This window comes from Sebastes umbrosus, chromosome 8 (genome assembly GCF_015220745.1).
Source record: "Sebastes umbrosus isolate fSebUmb1 chromosome 8, fSebUmb1.pri, whole genome shotgun sequence".
In the NCBI taxonomy this organism is placed as follows: domain Eukaryota; kingdom Metazoa; phylum Chordata; class Actinopteri; order Perciformes; family Sebastidae; genus Sebastes; species Sebastes umbrosus.
In genome coordinates, this window is record NC_051276.1 from 5,915,446 (window position 1) to 5,940,678 (window position 25,233).

Genomic DNA, 25,233 nt, shown 5'->3' on the forward strand with positions numbered 1-25,233 from the left:
TAGCTTTTCACATCACCAGATAATCTCCTCACTCAGAAAATAAAGGTAACAAAGTAACCAGATGTTCGCTGTTGCATCTTTCCACTCTGTTACAGACTCCACATGTACAGGGAAACTGTCAACTAATCCAATAAATAGTGTATAGAGCAGGTGCGGTCTACAACAATGAACTATGTACAAATGATACACTATTGGCACGTCAAGCAGCTGAGAGGCCCTGCCAGATCCTGACGCCTGCACCCAGAGCTGACGGGTAGCTGAATTCCAGTGGTGGAGGAAGTATCCAGTTACTTTCCTTAAAGGTGCAGTGTGTAGGGTTTAGCGGCATCTAGCGGTGAGGTTGCAGATTGCAACCAACTGAAATTTCTTCTTCCTGTGTGCCAAACGTGTAGGAGAAACACGGTAGCCAACACGAAAACGTGTAAATGCAAGTGGCCCTGTTATGGATCAATCTGCTTGATTATTGTCTGCCGTTAAAATTTCCCAGAGCCCAAAGTGACATCATCACAATGCTTGTTTTGTCAAACCAAGAGTACAAACTTAAAAATTATTAAAAAAGAAAACATTTTAAATATTGAAATTATTAAAATATTTTAAAGGAAAAAGCAGCAAATCCTCATATTTGTGAAAATGTACTTGTATATAGTGTTGGGTAGTTTAATTTAGAAGAAAGCATTTTACGAGCTCTTTGTATGTTTTGAATACAAAAATCTCGATTTCTAAAGCTGTCAAATAATTGTGGTGAATTAAAAAGTACAATATTTCCCTCTGAGATGTAGTGGAGTAGAAGTAGAAAGTGGCCTGAAAGGAAAAGACTCCAGCAAAGTACAATTAGCTCAAATTTGTACTTAAGTGCAGTACTGCAATAACATTACTGGTTAAATTCCACACTGCTGAATTCAGAATACAAGACCAAAAGCTGATTGAATGATGCCTAAGGAGTGAGGTTGAGTCTTAAGTTGTGTTTTAATTGATATTAGAGCTGCATTAAAAAACACATCCTCCTCATTCATTTCAATAAGACCACTGTGTTGACTCAGCGGGGTTTTGTTGCACAGGCTCTGGAAAAAAAACAAAAACAGTACAAAATGTTTCCCCTTTTTTTTGCAAATGAAACTACACTCACTTTTTGCAAAGTCTTGTCATAGCATTTTAAACTGCAGTGTAGTGTTTTGGCTTCCAATAATCCTTCAAAATCATGGATGTATTACTCAAACTGAACTTCCTGGACCGTATTTGATCGTCTCACTGGTACGTGAAGCAACACACCCTCCTCAATGCAGGCCCCTTGCCTTTTAAGGGTTACCTTTTGGTCTGAATGCCTATGGAGAAATGGTTAGATCAAGTAGTTGTCTGAATGTACTGACCACCAAATCTCCAAAGGAGGTGCTGGAAGGTGAAAGAAGAACCTGTTGAGGGAAGATGGAAATGACTTTTCAGTGACATGGTGGCCTTGCAGTGGCCATGCTGGTGTCCACTTGTCACATATCAAAAAGACCGAACACTGTAGTGCGCTGATGTTGATCTCAGAGAAGAGAGTCACAATCTTAGTCGGATGTAAAATACTGTCAACGCGGAGAAGCACCACTACATTCAACCCTAACTGCAATATTTGATGTGGTGTCCAGCAAGTTATACATACTGTATGAGTTCCAAAAAAGATTCCCTTTCTTCTGATATGATGTGATTTTAGCATTTGAAATGTTTTTGGCACTCTCACGCACATTGTATAAACATATAATCAGTCACTCTAATTATACTGAGGGAGATTGATGAGCAGGGTAAACCGCATAGATAAAACACCTACAGTTGGCTTGTAGACAGCGCCTCAGACTCTACCCTGCTCCCAGAAGTGAACAGAGCTTAGTATGTATGTAAGAAGCTACAGCAGCTCAATTTATTCAGCAATGTTATCTTCTTTTTTTCAGCCCTGGAACACTTTTGGAATAGTTCTTCTTTTTCAGTCCTAAAAGTATTTGGACCTCTGAACACCTACAGCTACCAAAATTGGCAGCATTTTTCTTTGTTGGATGTTGCATTAAATAGTTTCTTGCAATTTACCAAGCATGTGATTTGTAGCACCAGGTTGTGATAAATAAATGGTGCTTATTGAGATGATTACAGCCACACAGTATTATTATCAGCTGTCTGGAGGTACACTGGTAATGATGTGCAGTGAACTGATGCCATATGAAAGAAAAAAATAGAAAATAATCCTCTCCCTCATTACTGAAAAAAACTAAGCGTTGCTTCTTTGGAACGACATTACGTGAAGCCTAATGTGATGCAGAGAAACTAAAGCCTGTTTCACAAGCCTAGTTAGCTATTAAGGTTTTTGACCTCCTGGAAATGGTGGTTGAGAAAATATCGATCTTCAATTTGCTTTTAGTGCCGGGCAAACTGCTAACTGCAATTACACATATACACATTTTCAATTATCCGTGAGTGTGCAAGCACTTAACACACACAGATACTTTCACACACATACAGTTCATATGCACACTATTGATTTCAAACAGGAAACCTGGATTAAGAAACCAAGGAGAGACGGCATTACACAGAGCTTACTATGATACAAAAAGTGATCTGCAAGGACTAAAGACTTACCATTCAATTGGTATTGCACTTACACCCACATAAATGCACCAACCATGAAGGCTCTAGTGGGAAGGCAGCACTTGTCATGGGAAGCAGCAAAGCAGGTAAAGCCTACTCCAAAGTACTAATGGATTTTTTAGGCCAGGGTCACTGTGGATCATCAGCAGTGAAGATGGGGGGGTCAGCCAGTCAATGGAGGTGTTTAAGCTCAGGTCAGCTCTGGAGAACTCCACCGGTGATGCACCCGGGGGCAATTAAGGGCTTCGGGGTAAGAGAGAATAACAAAGGGTGGATGCCTTTATTAACGTACAATTAAACACAAGCCTTCATACACCCTTGAGCATTACAGAGACATGGTAATTTTAATTATGGTAAGTGGGACTTGGGTAAATGTTTGATAGTGTCTCATTTCCATGAATGCTGCACACTTGGCCACATGGCTCAAGGCTTACTGATTCAGACATCTTGCCTGCCCACACGATCTTACACTGGTGAATTGATTGAGCTTTTTGCTATCTTAACAAATGCTCAGCTTGTTTCAACACTGCGATTTAACAGAGGTGGATGATGATGTTAATGTTATTTTGACATCCTTTTTTAGAAAGTTACGATAAAAACACAAAATACAGAGTAGTTGCTATAGAAAGGAGTAAGAAACAAATTAGGAATTACCTAATATCAATAAAATCGATAAATCTGGGTGGGCCACTGAGGTGCCCTTGAGCAAGGCCCTTAACCCCAACCGCTCCAGTGGAGCTGCACAGTAACCAGCAGATCAGACTGTGGTTGAACTGGGAAGCTTTCAGGTGTGAGTGTGTGTAACATTGCGGATATGATTGACCTGTGATTGGCCAAAGTCTCCCGTCACAGGCTAGATTTTCTAAAGCCTGAATGCAGAGCCATGAGGAGGTGCAGAAGTCTAGTTTTCTCTCAGAACACTTGAATTACAATATGCTTAAAGGTTATTATGGAATTTGTGCCCAATGATGCCAAAAATATTCTGCCTACTTCCACTTTAAGAACAAACTAGATCTTCAAATAGATTTTAATCATCTTCAGAGCTTTTGTATTTAGGGGTGAGTAGTTGTTTTAATATACTCACTTGGCACAGAAGAACTACACAGAGAGAAGGAGGAGGATGAGAAAGCTCACACCTGAGGTTGTGATTTGTTATTATAAGTTCAGTTGTACTGATCTAGCCTGGCCAAGGGAACAAAACTATGGGAGGAAAGTTTGAATACATCACTCCAAAACATGATCATTGTGAACATGCCCTGAAGTAGAAGAAGCTGTATTTTCTCGTGTGGCATTAAATAAACATGGTCAGCTCAACACAGTCTTCACCCCTGCTCTGGACTTAATTGAGAGAGTAGTTTTGCAGCAGTAGTCTCCTTTAACACCATGCAGGGGGCATCGTTTTGGGTTCAGAGAGAAGTTAATGGATCACAACATCTGTTACGCATTGTGGTGATCATCATTAAGATACTGTGGGTGGTGGCGGCTCTGCAGTTTGTACGGCTGGAAGGACATTACCATATGCTGTGGCATTCTGATGGCGGTGCGTGAGTGTGTAACTGCTGGGCCACTTTCCCACAGCATGGCACAGATTTGCAGATTTGCATACTGTATATCAATGGAGGTTGTTATTTCGGAGAGGGTTTTAAAATTCAAATGCTGCACACTTTTTCTCTCTTTCACTTACCTTGAGTATGTCGGACGAGTGTCACAACATCTCCGAATCTGCAATCAATCAATACTTTCCGCTGTGATAGATGCTTTTCAATATGACAAATATTTACTGCCTGGCTTTATATATCACTCTTTATGTCATACGCACAGCACTCAAGGTATCAGGGTTTTCTGCTTGTCATAGGCAACTCTCTGAGGACTTTTGTATTTATGGGCCGTAGGCTCACAGAGCCATTTATCACACGCTCTTTCACTCGCTTCAGCAGACTATAACGGACAGTATCACCTAGTTGCAGCATCAAGCAAACGCGTGTCATGTCAAAGAAAGCAGGGCTGTCAAAGTTAATGCGATAATAACGCGCTAACGCAAATTCATTTTAACGCCACAAATTTCTTGAAAGCATTAATGCAACTTTTAGTTTGTAGCAGGCTCAGTTTTAAAGCAAGAATATGCTGGCATCATATTAAAATAGAAAAACCTAATGAATCTATTGGTACGTACCATGTCATACCAGCTTGTCGCAAAGTAGGTTAAATAATGCTCCAATCTTACGCTAAATTTTGGCCAGGAAAAACTGGCATGGCCATTTTCAAAAGGGGTCCGTTGACCTCTGACCTCAAGATATGTGAATGAAAATGGGTTCTCTGGGTACCCACGAGTCTCCTCTTTACAGACATGCCCACTTTATGATAATCACATGCAGTTTTGGGCAAGTCATAGTCAAATCAGCACACTGACACACTGACAGCTGTTGTAGCCTGTTGGGCTGCAGTTTGCCATGTTATGATTTGAGCATATGTTTTTATTGCTAAATGCAGTACCTGTGAGGGTTTCTGGACAATATTTGTCATTGTTTTGTGTTAATTGATTTCCAATAATAAATATATACATACATTTGCATAAAGCAACATATTTCCCCACTCCCATGTTGATAAGAGTATTAAATACTTGACATCTCACTTAAAGGTACATTTTGAACAGATAAAAAAAATAAGTGTATTATTTGCGATTAATTGTCATTTACTCTGGACAATCATGTGATTAATCATGATTCAATATTTTAATGGATTGACAGCCCTAAAAGAAAGACTAGCTCGATAAAAGTATAATTTTGTGAGATAATATAGTGTAGTGGTCGTTATGCGCGCTGCACTCGGCTCCCATTTGTATGTATCGCACGGACTTTGTGTTTTGTATATTTGGCTTGGGCTCTGTTGTGAGCTGGAATATTTAATAGCGGAGTTCTGTGTGTCCATGCATACATCTTATATGTTAATCAGTAAGCTGCATAAGAAAGCAGATGACTACAGCAAATCCAGTTATGAACATGATGCAACTGATGCATTAATGAAGACGCACGTTTGACCCTTTGTCCCTGTATTTAAATTTGCTCTGAATAGTTTCAAGATAAGAATATGTGTGTATTTTCCTCCTTTAACTCCTGGGCTTCAGCGTGATGAGTGGTCGAAATGTCAAGCTTATTCCCTAGAGTGCACTTTAAAGCAAGATTTTATTTTAACTGAAGCAATAGAAACTGTATTGTGGAATAATTTAGCATAACATGGTAAATTATGACTGTTTTGTACAAACAAAGCATGCAGATAGACAGAGGAGAAGGGTAGGTAAAAAGGATTTAAAAGGTTTCCTTGGACACTTTGGTTGATTACTGTTATTTTGGTGGTTTTGGACATTCCCATTGGTAATAATTAGATTGTACTCACTGAGTAAATTGCAAAGATCTTGAAATGCGGTGAGGTTGTTTAAAAAGGTTGCAAACATCCATCACTGTTTACAGACCAAGCTCCGGAGTCAATATTGACCTTCAGCGCTTGCCGTATTCGTGGCTGCACACAACCTGTGCAAGGCTGTACCTACCTTTGGTTTGACCTCCAAAATACAGTGGTTAAGAAAATCTAGCTAAACTTTTCTTTTTTTTGCAATTTATCTGATTTTCTGACTGCTCTTTCTTGTCACGAATAACTTTGTTGTAGCACTGTTGCTGTGTTCCAAGATCTCACTTTGTGAGTACAATGTTATCATTACCGAGGAATAATGGCAAAAACTATGAAAGCCCACTGTTATCTGTGTTTTCTACCGTTGTCTAAAGATTTACGAAGATTAAGCAAATTAGTTCGCTGATGTATGAAAAAGCAACACGATATGAGACGAGGACTGCTTGTGGTCACAGCAGTAAACACACTCTGCAGCCTGCAGTTCAGTGTGTCCACATGTTTCATCTAAAAAAAGGAAAAAAATAAATGGGTAAAAAATAAAAATAAAAGAATTTAAAGGTTTCATCTCACTACGACAATGATATTTACTGCTGCATATATGTACTGAAGCACGTTGAATATAATGAATGAAATGCAGTGGAGGAAAATTAAACTAAGAACTTTTTAATGAGTTGGGAGGCCGACAGCAGAGCCTAACTTTACTTTCACTGTTATCAAACGAAGAGAAATGCTCTCCCCTCGTCCTAAAATGGTCTTAAATTGATACTAAAGTACTTCCTTTTTTATGAATGAATTGGTACACGAGTTGAAGCCGTTGAAGCAGCAATGCTGTGTGTGTGCAAACTCCACCCTTGACCAGGGCGTTTTGGGGGGTAAAAATGCCCCATAAAATGTCCCAGAACGTAATTTCTCGGTCGAAACGCAATGAGTTCCTCAAAACGTTCTTAGTTCTGGGGGGAAAGTTCCTGTGGTGGAAACAGGAGCTGCCTGATATTCAGGTAGGTTTCTTCTTCAGAGGAATGCAACTGTTTTTAGCTTGACTACATGCAAGATGCACTCACAACAAATTTTCACTGTAGAAGAAACAGTCTCAATATGTCCATAGAAACTTCTTAAACCACTCACTGCAGCATAATCCACTTCTAAATCCTGATTATCAGTGTGTTCTAAAGCCTTACATTTTGGCCAAAATATGATGAAGACATTGCGTTTGTTTTCAGTAATGGGCTTATGAGGATGACTGCCTCATGAGCGAGAAAAAGGAGGCATTTCAGTGGTATAATTTTTCATATTTGGGCCTTGGGAAAGTTGATTTCGAGTTTAAAAGCAAGAGAGTAAAGTGAAGTCATAAGTCCTGAGTGCAAGACCTTTTTTGACTTTATGACGTTGAGTTTAAAGTCATCAGATTTGTGACATGAATCAAGTTTAATTTCCATTGCACTTACAGTGGAAATAAAGCATCTTTCATTCTTATAATGTTAATGTATTTAAAAAAGTAAAAACATTCCCATGTGAATCCACATTTGATTGAAACATGGACTCTATTTCCTGCTGCTGTCTGCTTTAGGTGTGGCAGTGTGGAGGGAGTATGGAAGTCCTGCCATGTGCCAGAGTGGCCCACATCGAGCGCACCAAGAAGCCCTACAACAACGACATAGATTACTACGCTAAGCGCAACGCCCTGCGGGCCGCCGAGGTGTGGATGGATGAGTACAAATCCCACGTCTACATGGCCTGGAACATTCCCATGAACGTAAGTTTTTCCTCTGTCTGAGATCGCGCCCTCCCTCAAATCCTGAGCTCCCTTTTGCACCCTCTCTTCTCTTCTCACTTGATCATTCAGACATGCAGCCCGGCTCTCCGGAGACACTAGTCAATAGAAATTCAAAATTCAGATTTCATCCCATTTGACCTTCACACTGGCAGCAGAGCAAAGGCAGAGCGGGGAAGCGGCGGAGTTTTCTCTCCAAACAGATGAGAGAGGTGGTGAATGAGATGAGCCTCGTGTCTAATCAGTCTATTTTTACACACATCAGTTTAGTTTAATTGCTTTCAAGGGTCTTTGAGATGGGCTGCAAAATAATAAACAGCTACTTTCATTAATAAAGAGTTTAATATTGAGTCCTAATTGCCTCTTCAGCCGTGCAGAATGAGATGATTGTCAGTGAAGGACGTCAGCGAAGGCCTCTGAACGCTGCCCAAACACAACACGCCGCTGTTCATAACAAAACACTAACCGGCTGTGTGGTGGTCACATACAGGTCTGATATGCTGCTGATGCCTGCATGTCGTCTACACATTTGGCACAAACATCATTACATGAGAACTCACTAAGTGCAGGTAGGAAGTACCAGCTGGGGAAATGTTGTAGCCGTTGTGTGAGTGCAGCATGGAGGACATGATGATGAGGAGGAGGAGGGGGGGGGCAACTTTGACAAACTAGCCAATCAGGCCACATCCCTTCTCTAGTGTAATTACAAACACAGTGGCACGGCACGTTATTACCTCGGCTGTCCTGTGGCGCAGAGTTATTTTGTGTACAGTACAAAGACCTAACGCTACGATTATTCCATCTACCCCCCTCCCAGCCTCCCTCCCCGCCCTCCTAACCCGCCCATACACAATCACACATTCTTGTTATTGTCTGAGGGACCCGCTGAGAGCACAATTACTGTGGTGGGGGGGAAGGCTTTATGATTCACCACAGTGGTGAGCCCCAAGTCCAAATACCAAACAACATCTCACTGAAATTGAATGCATTTGTTAGTGTCACTTTATGGTACAAATAAAGAATTCATTATTAGCAGATGTTGAACGCAAGTTCAGCAGCTGGTTGTAGACTCCTACAGTGAGGGGAAACTGATGAGAGGGATTTGCCTGGAAACAGTGTCGGGTAATAATCAGACAGCTGTGTGTGTATGTGTGTGTGTGTGTGTGTTTGCATCAATTTCTATAGGAAGAGCATTGTCCTTTAATACGCATGTAATGTATATTTTCTATGGCTATACAGAATATGTTTATTTGCATATTAATGCACATTTAAGTGGTGTACTGTATATGCACATACTGATATGGGCTTTGTGTGTGTGTGTGTGTGTGTGCGTGTGTGTGTATGTGTGTATCGGGATCAGGCCTCTGTGCCAGGCAGTGCAGCTATTAGGCATTCCCCTAATCAATCTGGGAAGCCACCTCCATGAGGCAGGCAGGGCCGTGAGGGCTCATAATTAAGCAGCTGATTAGAATTTGCTCAGCACAGATCATGTCTAATGAAAGAACAATAAAGGTCCCACATGACAGGCACATCCATCCATCTCTTAACTAAATGCTCGTTGCGTCCTCTCAGCACCTCAACACTCTTCGCGTCTTCCATTTCTCCAGCAGCAGCAGCAGCTAGTATATTCTCACTCGGTTCTAAAGTAAAGAGCCCGCTGGCTAAGAGCTTCTTTTTTTCTCTGTCTTTGTTTTGCACCATTTGTTGACAGAACCCCGGGGTTGATTTCGGGGATGTCTCGGAGCGATTGGCCTTAAGGAAGAGGCTGCAGTGTCGGAGTTTCCGCTGGTACCTTGAGCACGTCTACCCAGAGATGCGGATCTACAACAACACCATCACATACGGCGAGGTGAGATACTAACAGGATTATTGGAAATACTCCGCATGTTGATTTTGCTATATCATCATCATCATCATCATCTGCAATTCTATTACAGAGCTGTGGTTTGAAGAGGATGCATTAACTGAGACAGCTAATTTGATTCCACAGATGATATATACAGAAAATGAGGTGGTTGAGAATTCATTAATTTGTGAACTGTTCATTATCAGGATCTTTTCTATGACTTCTGTGTCTTTTTTGAGAAACATTTGATGTCAGCAGCGATTTACATATTAGATTAATATCTGCTGTAGTTTGTACAAAACCCTTTGCAAGTAAGAGGTGGTCAAACATGAGCTGATATGTATAGATAAACAATCATGGCAGTGACTCATATCCACCACTATAAAGAAAATACCTATGAATTCACTGTAGCCAGTCTAAGGTAAAGGTATTTGTTGCTATAGCAATGCAGCATCACCACACAGGATTAGATGCAATTTCCTCAGAATGAGTTTTAATTAAACACTTATTAGTTTTCCATTCCAACTTGATTGTTTTGGGCTTGGCTGTGCACTCAGCACAGTGGGGGAAGAAAACAGGATTATGACAGGTTGAAGAATTGAACACCCTCCAGAGTCAGACACTATTTGGAGGTTTGCTGAAATGCACCGTTTTTCGTCATATCAATTTCAACAATGGAAAACAGTGGCGAATCAATATGCTCTGCAAATCCAATGTCAGAATACATCAAAATTAACCTTCAGACTCATCAAAGCTGTGCGAATTTGTTTCCCCTGCCGCCCGCTTTTGGCTCTGGCACCCAGCTAATGGATTCCTCAGAGCGGCAGCCACTTAAGTGGCACTATTTCAGATCTGTCGACAAGCCTTGTGTTGCCACACAGCCGCCGCAGCAGAAGTGAGTCTCATCTGTCACTGAGCATCAGCGCCGCACTCGGCCATGCTGACCAGACCGGCTGAGTGGAACCTTCCCTGACAACAGCGCATGATAGATGTGTCACAACCTGGAAATGAAGCCGTACACATTCAAATCACACAGAAGCAAAGCTCATACTCAGTGCACCCCACCATCTGGAGGCCTTGAGGAGAGGGAGAGACACAAGTGGTGCTGGTCACTGCATGATAAAATCCTGTCACGGCCAGGTCATCACTTTGAGATGATATAAGACTCTGCTGTGTGAACAAGCCACACTGGATCTGATAGGCAGCAGGGAGTGTAACACGCACACAGGAAGGAAATGTATGATTCAAGGGGAAATAAACAAATAAACTAGGGCTGTCAAAGTTAACTAATAACGCGTTAACGCAAATTTGTTTTAATGTCACTAATTGCTTTAACGCATTAACGCAACTTACGATTTTTAAGTTGTAGCGGGCTCAGTTTTAAAGCTAGAAAACCTAAGGAATCCATTGGTACCAACCACGTCATACTAACTTGTCAGGAAGGAGGATAAATAATGCTCAAAACTTAAGCTAAATTTTGCAGAGGAAAAGCTGTCATGGCCATTTTCCTGAAAATGGGTTCTATTGGTACCCATGAGACTCCCCTTTATGATAATCACATGCAGTTTGGTAATCACATGCAGTTTGGGGCAAGTCATAGTCAAGTCAGCACACTGACACACTGACAGCTGTTGTTGCCTGTTGAGCTGCAGTTTGCCGTGTTATGATTTGTGAATATTTTTTATGCTAAATGCAGTACCTGTGAGGGTTTCTGGACAATATCTGTCATTGTTTAGTGTCGTGAATTGATTTCCAATAATACATATATACATACATTTACATAAACATATTTGCCCACGCTCATGTTGACCCATGTTGTCCCGATTAAGGTACTTTTTGAACAGATAAAAAATATATGATTCATTTGTGATTAATCGTGATCAAAAGTTTTAATGGATCGACAGCCCTAAAATAAACACTTGGCAATTGATTTGATGTCAGATTTAATTTTGTGGCAAATGTGACCACAGCAGCCAATACAGAGGAAGTACTTTTTGAGCAGTTCAGTTTTTGAGCAAAATCCTTGTTATTAAAAACACCATGTTAATATACACTAGGGTTTGACTGATACACACTTCTCTACTGATACCTTTATTTCCTACCTATCGCAGAATGTTTAAATATGACGACTCATGTAAAACTCGTCATGCTAATGGAATTGCTTTTTGTTGGTTAGTCACTCCTTAACAAAGGATGACGTAATTGACGCAGCTGAAGCTGATGAGAGAGATGAGATTAGATTAATACAAGATTGCAGCATTTTGATGCTTACTTGCTTTCTTGCGGACAGTTCAATGAAGAGATTTATACCACTCCTGCTTTTGTATGCAAAATCTAAAGATACAACCAGCTTCTCTAAAGCCCTCTGCAAGACAAATTAGCATATTTTCCAAAATGTCAAACTGTTCCTGTAAAACGCTTTGTTGAAAACAACCTTTAATCCTGATGCCAGTAGAGTGCCACAGGTACGATAACGTTTCTCGCTGCGGAGCGCCGTCACTTCACAAGACACGGGAAACCTCTGTTGGTCTGGAGGAGCTGCAGCAGTTATTTCTGCACAAACGTCCACTGTACATTCACTAGATATTCTCAGAGCTAAACTAACTCTTCTGCAGTGTGGAGTGTGCGCGCATGCACGTGAGAGGTGGAGCGAAAGAGCGAGAACGAGAGCGGTGTGTGAGTGAAGGCAGGCAGGCAAGCAGGCAGAGGAGAAGACTACAGCAGAGACTCCGGCCCTGGAGACCAAAGCTCCGGTCTCCTCCGCATCTTCCGACCGCGGCCAACACTGTTTTGCAAGACGGTCTTCACTAGACATAATTTTGTGGTTTTGGTGCTTCCGTGTAGTTTGTGTTGGAGTCTGAGTCTGAACAGCGTAGCATGGGACACCGACCCGCAATGATTTATACGTGTAAGAAGTTACAAACAGTCCCTCTAATGTGTCTTAAAAAAGCGGTTGCTAACAAGTGGCCTAATGAGACTGCTAAACATCATCACGTCGACTCGTCTGCCTTTACAACCTCGGTGTGTATACTTGCGCAGATGCGACCATGGTATAGTTCGATTAAAGTCTAACGTTAGCTTTTTACTTCTGGCGATTGCATTTACACTTCAAAAATCATAAAAGTGGTGTTCATTTGCGAAGATTATCTTGCTGAACAAAATATGCAAATATCATGAATGTTTGTTTGCCACAGAGCTTATTTTCTGCAATAATCCAAAAGCCAATGGAAACATCCCATTGGCTTTTTGTGGATGGAACCAGGGCGATGCTAACTTCCTGGTTGGCCTACAAAAGTATGCCATCCCTGGAAAACTCTATGCACCTGCCATCTACCATACACCTTCTCTCTTGTCTCTTCCTAACTACCGTAATCTCTTCATAAACATTCATAGTAGTACCTGTACCTCCTGTGTTGTCTTTCAGGTGAGGAACAGCAAAGCTAGCGGCTACTGCTTGGACCAGGGCTCTGAGGACGACGACAAAGCCATCCTCTACCCGTGCCACGGCATGTCCTCCCAGGTCAGACCACACTCATCAGCTGTTTGTGTGTCCATCTTCACTGCTGTGTTCATTAAGCCGCCATGTTCGTCAGCCAGTAATGCAATTAGTTAAACTGTCAGCCAGTCCATGTTTTGTGTGGATTCATTTGGTTTCCCTGTATTTCCCTCCTGGCAAATGTAAATTCACATTCCCAGATTTATGAATCACTGTTTTCTGCATTTTAACACTCGAGGACTCTCCCCAGGATGATGTGGTGTAATTACTCTCCTCTTCAAGTCTCATAGAAGTTAAACACATTTCTGTTTAATGTGTGGTGGTAGCAGCAGCGCTATAGAGAGAAATATATTCGCCTTATTGCTTCTCCTTTAACAGAAATATAGCTGAAGCTTTTAAGTGAACACCTAGGACACGATAATAATGAGTTAACGCAAATTTGTTTGAACAGCCCAAATATCTTTAACACATCGATGCAATCGATCTTTTGGAGGTTGAAGCGGGCTCAGTTTTAAATAACGCTCCAAACATACAGTCAATTTTGGTGAGGAAAAACTGGCATGGCCATTTTCAAAGGGGTCCCTTGACGTCTGACCTTAAGATATGTGAATGAAAATGGGTTCTATGGGTACCCACGAGTCTCCTCTTTACAGACAAGCCCAATTTATGATAATCACATGCAGTTTTGGGGCAAGTCATAGTCAAGTCAGCACACTGACACACTGACAGCTGTTGTTGCCTGTTGGGCTGCAGTTTGCCATGTTATGATTTGAGCATATTTTTATGCTAAATGCAGTACCTGTGAGGGTTTCTGGACAATATTTGTCATTGTTTTGTGTTGTTAATTGATTTCTAATAATACATATATACATACATTTGCATAAAGCAAGCATAGTGGCCCACTCCCATGTTGATAAGAATATAAAATACTAGACAAATCTCCCTTTAAGATACATTTTGAACAGATAAAAAATGTGTGATTAATTTTGATTAATCACAATTAACTATAAATAATCCTGTGATTAATCGCGATTATTTTAAGCGATTGGGGTCCAAGGTAACAAAAAAAGACGTTGCTGCCTTTACCATCCATCTATCCATCTATCCATCTACGTGTAAACTACTGAAAGATCTTTTTTTATTACCATTAACTAAGAGGTGCTACTCTTTGTTTAATCTATGTCACTGTTAAGATTCTTTAGATCTCGGTAGATCTTTTCATGTTCTAAAGCTGAATGCTCCTACTGCAGCCCCTCAGTCATCAAATGGTTCATATACAGTATAAACTATACGTAGAGTAATCCATGTGCAGCTGTCACATTAAAGGATATAACCTCTCTCTTTTTATCCATTCAGAGGGGAACATGACAAGGCTGCCTCTTGCCTCCTGTCTTGTTTAATTAGCACTTAAACCTGCTGCAGAGCTGATAAAGATTGAAAACAGACTCAGGGTATTTCAGCTGGAGAAGGAATGAAATGAGACGATGACATGTAAGCACTCAGTGCACAAAAATGTGAATCGCTCAACATGGTCAGTTACAGCGGAGTTGACAAATACTTTATATCTGCATCTGAAGTTACACGGACAAAGTAACAAATAGTGAGGAATATACCGTGTTGGGCACAGAAGATCACATAAACAGGTTTAGGCTAAACATACCTGGATAGATTTCTCTGAATTATAATCAGCGAGAGCTCGAGTTGGAGCGAACACATACTGCAGATTGTGTCAGTAAAAATTAACCAAATCTATTGTCATAACTGGGAAAGTTATTTTCATAACAATAATAATACTGTCTTCATGCCCTTTTTTATTCATAATTTATTTATAATTTATCTTACTTCTCATGCTACAACTTAGTGTGGGCGAGTACATTTTCCACAACTCTACAGAAAATTATGCTCCTCCAAAAAAACACTTTGTTAGAATTGCAACCCACTTAAATCCTCATCGTCTCCTTTTTTTTTTTTTCTGGAATTCCATTACTTACAATTCATGATATTCATATTTTCCAGTATGTACTTTTATATACAAGATGCAATTCAAAGAAGGAAATCTTCAACATCATTTCAAAACTTATTCACAGATCCATTCTTATTAAGCCATACAGCCATCTAATCTTCATACTCCCAAAAATCAAGTCACAGGGGGTCCTAATTTATGCAACTCCTTTTCTCCTTCAGTCAAAATTACATCTTCCTTAAAGTCGTACAAAGCATATTTGAAAGACACTTCAATTTCTGTTTTATAGACTTGTTTTTTATGACATAACATAACATATATATTCTGACTGTGTTTTATATTATCTAGGGTTTTTTTTCATCTCCCTGCCCTTTCATTTTCAATATCTGAATGTCATTAGTTTTATTTTATCCTGTGCAAATAAACAAAACTCAAGCTCAAAACTTAAACAATTTCAGAATTATTTGAAGACCTGAGAACAAAAGAATCTCCAGCTAACAGAAACACCCATGTACTGTATTTTAACAGCTGTCAGTGTGCTGACTTGACTATGACTTGACTAGAACTGCATGTGATTATCATAAAGTGGGCATGTCTGTAAAGAGGAGACTCGTGGGTACCCATAGAACCCATTTTCATTCACATATCTTGAGGTCAGAGGTCAAGGGACCCTTTTGACAATGGCCATGACAATTTTTCCTCGCCACAATTTAGCATAAATTTGGAGGATTATTTATCCTTCTTTGCGATAAGCTAGTATGACATGGTTGGTACCAATTCCTTAACTTTTTCTAATTTCATATGATACCAGTATCTTCACTCTTGCTTTAAAACTGAGCCTGCTACTACCTAAAAATTGCATTAATGCGTTAAAGAAATTAGTGGCATTAAAACAAATTTGCATTAACGCGTTATTATCGAGTTAACTTTAACAGCCCTAATTTAATTTTTTTAACTGCTTAATGACACTGTATGATGTCAGTGTGCATGCTGGATCTGGATAGGGTAGTACAGACACAGTGTTGTGACTGTACTACTATGATACTACCATACGAAGTACAATCGAGCAAGGCATTACCAACATCTCTATCAGAGCTGCTCACTAGGAAGCACTGGGAAACTGGGCCACTCCCAGGTGAGATTGCATGTAGTAATATGAATATGCAGCAGGCGGATGCTGCTGAAAAAAAAGAACATGTGTGCTCAGCATAACCTTTACGTGAATAGAAACCAGGACAAATGGCACAGTGGGTGGGAGGCTGTTGTCCTGTTGTTGTGCTTTGAAACAAAAGCTATTCCCAAAGACAAATCATGCAAATGCTATTCATGCATAATATTTCTTTCATCTCCCACCTTTCCTAAGCGCTCGTCTCGCTGGTGAGTGACATGTTCATTATGTGCCATGGGAGGGAGAATTATAAGGAGGCCAGCAGCCTCTCCTCTTTTCCTCTACAGAGAGCTCAGTGGGGTCCAGTAATGTAAAGCTTCACTGACTCTTTTAATCCTGATCCTCGGGGGAAATAAACAAATGGAGATGAATTTTGTGTATCATTAGATTACAGTGATGACCAACATTACTGTGAGCGGGGCCGAATTCAATTTCAGTGGGACACTGTGATTTTGCATTTCTTTTTTACCATTGCTCCGTTTACTTTGGACAGAGTATAATTGGCCAGAATAATTCTTCATTGTGCTTCTGAGGAATGAGTCTCTCTCTGCCGGTTCTCCCAGTGGAAATCTAAATCATGGATAATGCCTCACCTTTGTCCGATAGTGTAATGCAGTGAATGTGGAGAGGTGGAGAGGCTACAAAGCCTGCATCATTGCTCTACACACACTCTCACACACACACACACACACACACACACACACGCACACACACGCACACGCACACACACACACACACACACACACACACACACACACACACACACACACACGCACACGCACACACACACACACACACACACACACACACCCACACACACACACACACACTTACACAAGCAGTAGTCTGTTAAAGGAAGTCATGCATCTTTTTCCATAGATTTCCTGTTGATGAGATCTGAGCGTACTACTAATATTAATGATTGTCATATTATTATCAATATTGCAGGCTGTTCTCATACACCGTTTGTTGCTATGCCTACGAAAAATAATGCACTGTAATTCGTTTATATCCCATAAAATTAATTTGTGTGTAATTAACATAGTCGTGAACAAGTAAATATAAATAGCGGAGAATGCCGCTTAGGGAGGAGGTCGGGGTGCATGGGCGGGTCAAAAAACACCGGACTTTTGCCCATGAGACCAGCGTTTGTGTCCTGTGTGAAACCACAAGTCAACGTTGATTAATTTATCACGCAAGTCACGTGTTGAAGTTACGCCACTTCCGGAGTTATTTTAAGTCAAATCATGATCTTTTCCTAAACCTAACTAAGTAGTTTTCTTGCCTAAACATAACTAAGTAGTGTTGTTGCCTCATCCTAACCAAGTTGATCTTTTCCTAAATGTAACTAAGAAGTTTTGTTGCCTAAACTTAACTAAGTGGATCTTTTCCTAAACCTAGCTAAGCAGTTGTCTTGCTTAAGGAAGTTTTTCCTGAAGATGGAAGACTATTTTAAACAGATTGTATGCATGTTATGAGCAGAAATTGACACATATTGCTGGACATTCGTAGGCAAACGGACGAAAAAGGAGGAATAAGACATCATATGAACCGTTATATGAGAATAGGTTGAATATTGTTAATGTCAGTATATGGCTTAGGGCCACAGACTGTGTGGACGTCTCCAAGTGCAGGTGCTATTTTGTGTCATGTATGTGCAGCATGGCAAAGTGCCAAAGGGTTGGGCGAGATGGAATATAGATCAGAGGGTGTGGTGATTAATAAATACACTCTCAGCCGGTCACATCACTGGTGTCATAACTCTGTAACAACTTTGCCAGCTGTACAGTGAACACACATCACCACACATCTGTGACCAGAGACACACAATAGAAACAAAAGATAAAATATTGTTTGGGCAAGCCGACGCTATTTCAGTCATAATTCTATCACACATCGTAAATGATCACATAGATGTGACAGCAGCGTTTACACCATAAAGCATTTAAACAATAAAACAGAAACAGCAATATTAATAAAGCAACATTATAGAAGTTTGATGGGGGCTGTGACAGGATTAACGAGCCCCGGTAATCCGGTGTTTCCTGCATAAACAGGCAGAACGTCGACCAGTCTGATGTGTGTAGAGGTGTGTGTGCTTATTTTGTTGCGGCCTGGTGTCATTTAAAGGAACAGTGTGTAGCATTTAGTTTGGTCTATTGGCAGAAATGGAATATATAATATCAATAAGTGTGTTTCATTTAGTGTATAATCACCTGAAAATAAGAATCGTTGTGCATTTGTTACCTTAGAACAGTGGTTCTCAAACTTTTTCTGTCATTCCCCCCTTTGGAGAAAAAAATATATTTAAATATTACTCATACTGTCAGCTGCCAGAGTTTCCAGATATTAAATACACCCTGGTCTCTCCTCATCTCCTACCTTATTCATTATTATTTATATTTATATAAATGTAATTTATGATGCTGTTAGATTGCTGCTAGACCGCCCCTTTAAAGGTGCGTGTGGGAGAGTGAACAGTTTTTGACCACAGTGAAAATGTTATTTTTCACCAAAAAAGATGGAAGCAGAATATTTCGTCTGATAAAAACATGTTGTGATTTTGGGAGTTTATTACATTTATCTTTTTTTCAATAAATTTTGACTTTTGGACTGAGGACTGAGGCGATTACAGAGATGGACGGAGCGTCACGTCACTCGCTCTGTGTGTGTGTTTGAGAAGGGGAGGGAAGAGAAGGTGGAAGGTAATGTTTCTGTCAGTCAGGCTATTAATAATAATAATTTGAATGACAACGTTATAAATGAAGCTTCGGACTATCCTGTGCAGCCCTACTTCGACATATTTTCTTTTGATTACGTCAGCGGAGCACGTTGCCTGAAGCATCGTCTGTTTTTCTATTTGTCCCTGTCAAATATCTGTCCATTTCATCAGTCCATATTCAGTATATATTTATGAACAGTTGTGGCTGATGTCCTGTCCGCACACAACGACTGCTCATGACTTTTTTTCCTGCTAAATGTGTGTGTACAACTCCCACTAGTAGAAAAATAGAATGGCTGCTGATGGATAGTGGCAGGTTGTTTTCTTTAGTAATAGTAACTCGTTTTAGTACGGCTATAACTAAAAATTAATTCTGCATCTGATTTTTAGGTATGGCTACGGGTATGGCCACGCCGTAGCTCACCGCTAGATGTCACCAAATCCTACACACTGCAGCTTACATAATCACACTTCTCTAAACGGGGTAAAAATATAATTAACTACATTCATTCATAGATCAGTGCACACTGCTTTACTAACGGTCCTACTTTAACCACATTACCCCAGTGTTTAATTAAAGTAGTTTATTTACATTGTAAGAATTATTCCATTGTTATTATTCCACAAAATCTAAGACACAGTTTTCACCAAAATAGATACCAACACAGTTCTACTTGCGCTGGTCGTTGAGCCGCCATGGAAATAGGTGGCCTTCAGACTGAAAAGCAAACTTCTTTTCTCCCAGAAGGCATCCCAGCTATGTGGAATGCACTTGGATGTGCATGGTGCTGATGGACACCCTCCGCACCGCTTATGCTGTGGGGCCTCTTAAATCTCCCCTTTAGAGGTTTGTGTAGATGCTTGAAGCTCACTCAGATTCCCATGCTGCTCGACCATAGTTCCATATGGAGAGGACGTGTTAGGTGCAGTGCTGAGGCCCCAAGCCAAGCCCTTCTTAAGATGTTTGTTATAATCTGTGGCATAAACTCATAACTTCCTGGCGGAGCAAGGTACAGGAAAGGTAGAAATGTGCAGATTACAAGCCAATACAATGTACAAACACTTCATCTTCTATTGACATTGCCACAGCGTTGCACCATTAATGAGCTAATTAAGGAACTTGTGATTAGCTTGACCTCCAGAAAGTGGCTGCGGAACTTTTACGATGGCAGGGAGCCAATGGAGCGTCTAATGTTGCTGCGTGAGGCACAGGTTAATTGGCTTGGCAGAATCATTTCCTTGCGTTAATTATTTGTTATGGTCCCATTTTAAATGTATTAGCATATAAAAGGCTGCCAGACTGAGCTGTAAACAGGTATTAGTGGGGATTATATGAGGTTTTCCCTGTGCCCAGTCATAGTTTACACCACGGATAAATATGCTTAGAGCGTTATGACCCCGAAAGACCCAAGATTCCAAGAACCCAAAATTCCATAAAGAGTTCTCAATCAAACTGCCCGTTAGGCTGCAACCTGCAGAAAAATAGCACAAGTTTACAGCATTATGTGTCTCGCATTAAACTTAGAGTTTGAAATTTATTTATGTAAATGTCTGACATTCCTTAGTCCAAAGAATTGTCCTTATCAGCATCCTTCTAAACAACCCCCAGCCAGCTCCAGTGAACTCTTGAGTGACACACAAAGTGGCGCTTCATTGTTTCCCTATTTGTTCTAAGTGGCTCTTTAGGGCAGAACATTGGATTAAAAACCACCTGCGTCCTCTCTTCTCACAAGGAGTAACACCCACACAGGACACTTACTGCAGCTCTAGTTTCTCCATCCACGATCCAAAAAATCCTCCACTCAGACAATGTGATATCAGTTTGGAGAGACTTTTACATGCTGAAATTGATTGACAAAGGTACTTGAACAGGATAGGACCACAATAACCAGTTTTCATACTATTACATTTCGAACTTCAACAGATTTGTGTAAAGGTTTGTAGTAGGGCTGTCAAAGTTAACGCATTAACGCAAATATATTTGAATGCCTCTAATTTCTTTAACGCATTAACGCAATCGATGTTTCGAAAAGCGGGCTAAGTTTTGTAGCTAAAGTGAATATAATGCATCACATGGAACTAGAAAGCCTAAGGAATACGTTGGTACCAACCATGTCATACTAGCTTGTCGCAAAGGAGGCTAAATAACGCTCCACATTTGGCGGGGAAAATCTGGCATGGCCATTTTCAAAGGGGGCCCTTGACCTCTGACCTCAAGATATGTGAATGAAAATGGGTTCTCTGGGTACCCACAAGTCTCCCCTTTACAGACATGCCCACTTTATGACAATCACATGCAGTTTGGTGCAAGTCATAGTTAAGTCAGCACACTGACACACTGACAGCTGTTGTTGCCTGTTGGGCTGCAGTTTGCCATGTTATGCTTTGAGCATTTTCTTTATGCTAAATGCAGTACCTGTGAGGGTTTCTGGACAATATCTGTCATTGTTTGTGTTGTTAATTGATTTCCAATAATAATATGTACATACATTTGCATAAAGCAGCATATTTGCCCACTCCCATGTTGATAAGAGTATTAAATACTTGACAAATCTCCCTTTAAGGTACATATAATAGATAAAAAAAAAGTGTGATTCATTTGTGATTAATGATGGACAATCATGCGATTAACAGCCCCTAGTTTATAGAGATGGTAGTCACAAGGACCTGCTTTTGCAATGGGGTCGGATGTGCTTCTCATTTTCTGTTCTTAAAGATTTTCTGGGAAAACAAAATGTGACAGAAAAGGATATAGCATGTTTGTGCATTAATAAAGCATAAGTCTGGATTCAGAGGAGTTCTGTGACACTGACTGTTCCTGGACCGCGAATAACATAACACAGCTTCCTACCCTGCGCTTTAGTAGAAGACTGTGTGTGTGTGTGTGTGTGTGTGTGTGTGGGTGATTCAGTCATGTATGCCTGCCCCCCCTCAAAGCAGGGCTGCTGTTGTACTGAAGACCTCCCTATCTTTGGCATCTCATTTTTCAGAGAGGATCACTCCCATAAATAATAAATGCTATCTCTACTCTATCCTTACGTAATAGATACATATCATCACAGAGCCTTTCATGTGCAGGATTAAACAGTCAGGGATCAAATTTTGGTTTGGGGAAATATTGTGGCATTAATAAGCTGTGCACTGCGGGTTTCCGTGCAATGCTGTACACTGAAATATTCTTCAAACATGTAATAAGGAGACAGTCTTGCATTTTTAATCTAGGAAGTTTTCCAGTCTAAAAATAAATGGTTATGGTAAAACACAGTCAAAATTGAGTCAAGACCTAAATCTGACATCTTTTACTATATAAAATATTGTTCCACAGAAATGTATAATTTCTGTGAAAACAGCTTTTTAAATTTGGAATCCAGCAGTGTAACACATTGGTCGTCTCTGTGTTGCAGCTCGCCCGCTATGCGACTGAGGGGCTTCTCCAGCTAGGACCCCTGGGGTCGACCACCTTCCTGCCTGACACAAAATGCCTCGTTGATGACGGCAGAGGACGCACTCCCAGACTGAAAAAATGTGACATTGTTTCAAGGACTTCCCAGAGGCTCTGGGACTTTACACAGGTAAAAAAGAAAACACATGATCTTTTCAACATTTCTGCCAAACACCAAATGTAATGAAAGGTAAAATACGAGTGTTAGGCATATGTTATTGAGTGCCTAATAACTGATAGCATAACAACGTGGATGAGAATATGGGAGTTATTCTATGAATGAGGTTATCGTGCAAATTAGGTCATATTTTCACGTGTTTTTGTTGCAGAACGGTCCAATCATCAGCAGGGACACCGGTCGATGCTTGGAGGTAGAAATGTCCAAAGATGCCAACTTTGGCCTTCGGCTGGTGGTCCAGAGATGCTCCGGTCAGAAGTGGATGATACGAAACTGGATTAAGCATCCCAGGCACTGAAGCCAGAGAGCGACCTCTGAGACAGTTTGGGCAGAGTTTCAAGAAGCAGTTTGATCTCAAACTGTGGACAGTTGAGAGAGGAGCAGGGACTTGGTGGTGGTGGTGGTTGTGCCAGTGTGTGGTATTTCACACTACAGACTGCACAGCACATTGAGCTCCCCTCAGGCCACACAGCCTTCCAACATCGAGTCTTAAAGAAGAATCTGATCAATTCATGTGTTCCAGCAGGCTGAGCGTTCACAGAGACCTTATGGCGAGCCGCACTGATTGAAACGGCCCCACATTTCTGACATTCAGCTACATGTATAGAACAGAGTAACACGAGTGCAGCCCCTGAAGGTGGTTCAAGATCCTGGAATTCTTTCGTTTCTACTGTAAAACTTATCAGATCTGTGGAGATGAGAAAGGAGCGTGTGAGCGTCTAGTTTGTCTTTTCTGAGCGCATCTGAGCAAATCAAAAGATATGATTGCTGTCAATTGCCACATCAAAGTGATTATTTTGGGCTGTGATTTGGAAAATTGCTTTGGACATATTGTGCTGCACTGGCAAGACATGTAATAGGCTTCAAATGGGGCTGCCCATCATCTGATCGGGAGGCGTTTCACCTGCACTCACACAAACCACTACAGTTCTTTGTTTCTTTGGACTGTATTGCTCACCGAGGACAGGAGCAATCACGTGCCTTTTTTCTCATTTTTCTGCTTAATCTGACCAGGGAATGTCAGTCCCAAAAGCATGTACAAAATTATTTGAAAATGATTAATATATAAAACAATGTATAAAACAGTCTAATGATAGTAATATATTGTAAAAAGTGAAGAATTGATATCCGTCCTCTGATAACAATTAGGATAATAAAATCATTTTTATGATGAGCCGCCTTTCCGTCTTTTTCTTTTCAGGCGTTTACATCACTTCTGTCGTCAATTCAGAGAATTCAACTTTTTGGTCTCTGACTGAACTTGGCTGCTTACATAACTACGCATTTTCTTTTGTTCTATTGTAAAGCCAATTGCTGACAGCAACAGCAAAATTGCCCGTCTTTTGTTGAGCATACACCACATAACCACCTCAAACCTCCGTCAGGTTTCTGGCCCTGTGTACTGGGATTGTTCCAAACCACCCACTGGATTAACAGGTCTTCAGAAAGCACTGAAAGCTTTCCAATTATTATGCTCTGAAAGAAACTTCTTTACTTGCTCTGTTTTTCTTGTGTGCAGCCAAAAATGTGGCAGTTTAGAAAGAACGACATGAAAGCATCTTTGACATGCTTTTAAGTTAAATATCAATACGTGTTCAAGAGACGCCCACGATCTTTTCTTAGTCATGTACTTTTATTGACATTGTAATACGTTTACTACACCAACATTGGCAGGTTCTGTACTGGTCTCCCTCCCCCGGACAGCCATTGTCCAATCATCGCTTGGCAACCGTAACTTGGCACGGCAGGCCTGTTGAGCTCTGAATTTACTTGCATTGTTTAGAGTGTGGTATATTTAGTTCCCAAAATAAGATCAGGTCCTGGACAAAGAGTATAGAAGCAAAGAGGCGAAACTCTGGCACCTTTTTGACAATAGCCGCTAGATGGCGCTACGGTAGCGCTGCTGCCATTTTGGACTGAAAACGCCAATGAGTCCGTGGCCATGGATGTATAAAGAGACGTCTGTAAATCAGAGGATAATGTTTTTTTTTTTGAGGTAAATCAACTTCCCTGTACAAACACTTAAATAGACCTTATTTAAATCATTATGTCCTAAAAGTTGTAAAATTCACTATTAGCCGAATCCAGAGTTATTTTCCTCGGCAAATGAACATGTATCAGACCCACGGGACTGTGCCGCCCTGCACGCTTGTATGACAGATCCGGTACTGCCGGCTTCCTGCTAGCTGTAGGCGGCTGTAATAATGGATATATTGGCTGTATTTCATCACTTTTATTATCTTCTAATACACCCATGGGCTGTATGTTGTAAGCCTGGACCGCAGTGGATGTATTAACTTCTCTGTTCCTAATCAACCGGCTATCGGCCATTAGCTATTAGTGCTAGTAGCAGGACATAAACAGAATTTAATGTAGTTGTAGGTTATTTACTAACACGCAGGGCAAAAGCACAGTCACAACCTCTTATACATCCATGGTCTGTGGTCTATTGGACATCAATTTGGGAGGTCCTTGACATGAAAGAGTTTGAGATGGCTCTCAAAATCTGTGTCCATTTATGTCCATCGCTCACTTTATGCTCCTCTGGGAAGCGGCCGGGCAAAAAAGTTTAATAAATAAATAAGTGAGTAAGTAAATAGTTATAATAGTATGCATATTTATAATA

General features: G+C 40.7%; 1 protein-coding gene across 1 annotated transcript in view; it reads left to right on the forward strand.

Annotated features, from left to right (window-relative positions):
* The window catches only part of galnt9 (polypeptide N-acetylgalactosaminyltransferase 9), a 106,111-nt gene extending 82,330 nt beyond the window's left edge, over nt 1-23,781 (forward strand). The window contains exons 7-11 of the mRNA XM_037778517.1: nt 7,589-7,774; nt 9,504-9,641; nt 13,063-13,158; nt 22,392-22,559; nt 22,759-23,781. Coding sequence (XP_037634445.1) covers nt 7,589-7,774; nt 9,504-9,641; nt 13,063-13,158; nt 22,392-22,559; nt 22,759-22,905 — 735 coding nt within the window. The 3' untranslated portion in view covers nt 22,906-23,781. The remainder of the gene's footprint in view (nt 1-7,588; nt 7,775-9,503; nt 9,642-13,062; nt 13,159-22,391; nt 22,560-22,758) is intronic.
* Nucleotides 23,782-25,233: the final 1,452 nt, after the last annotated feature.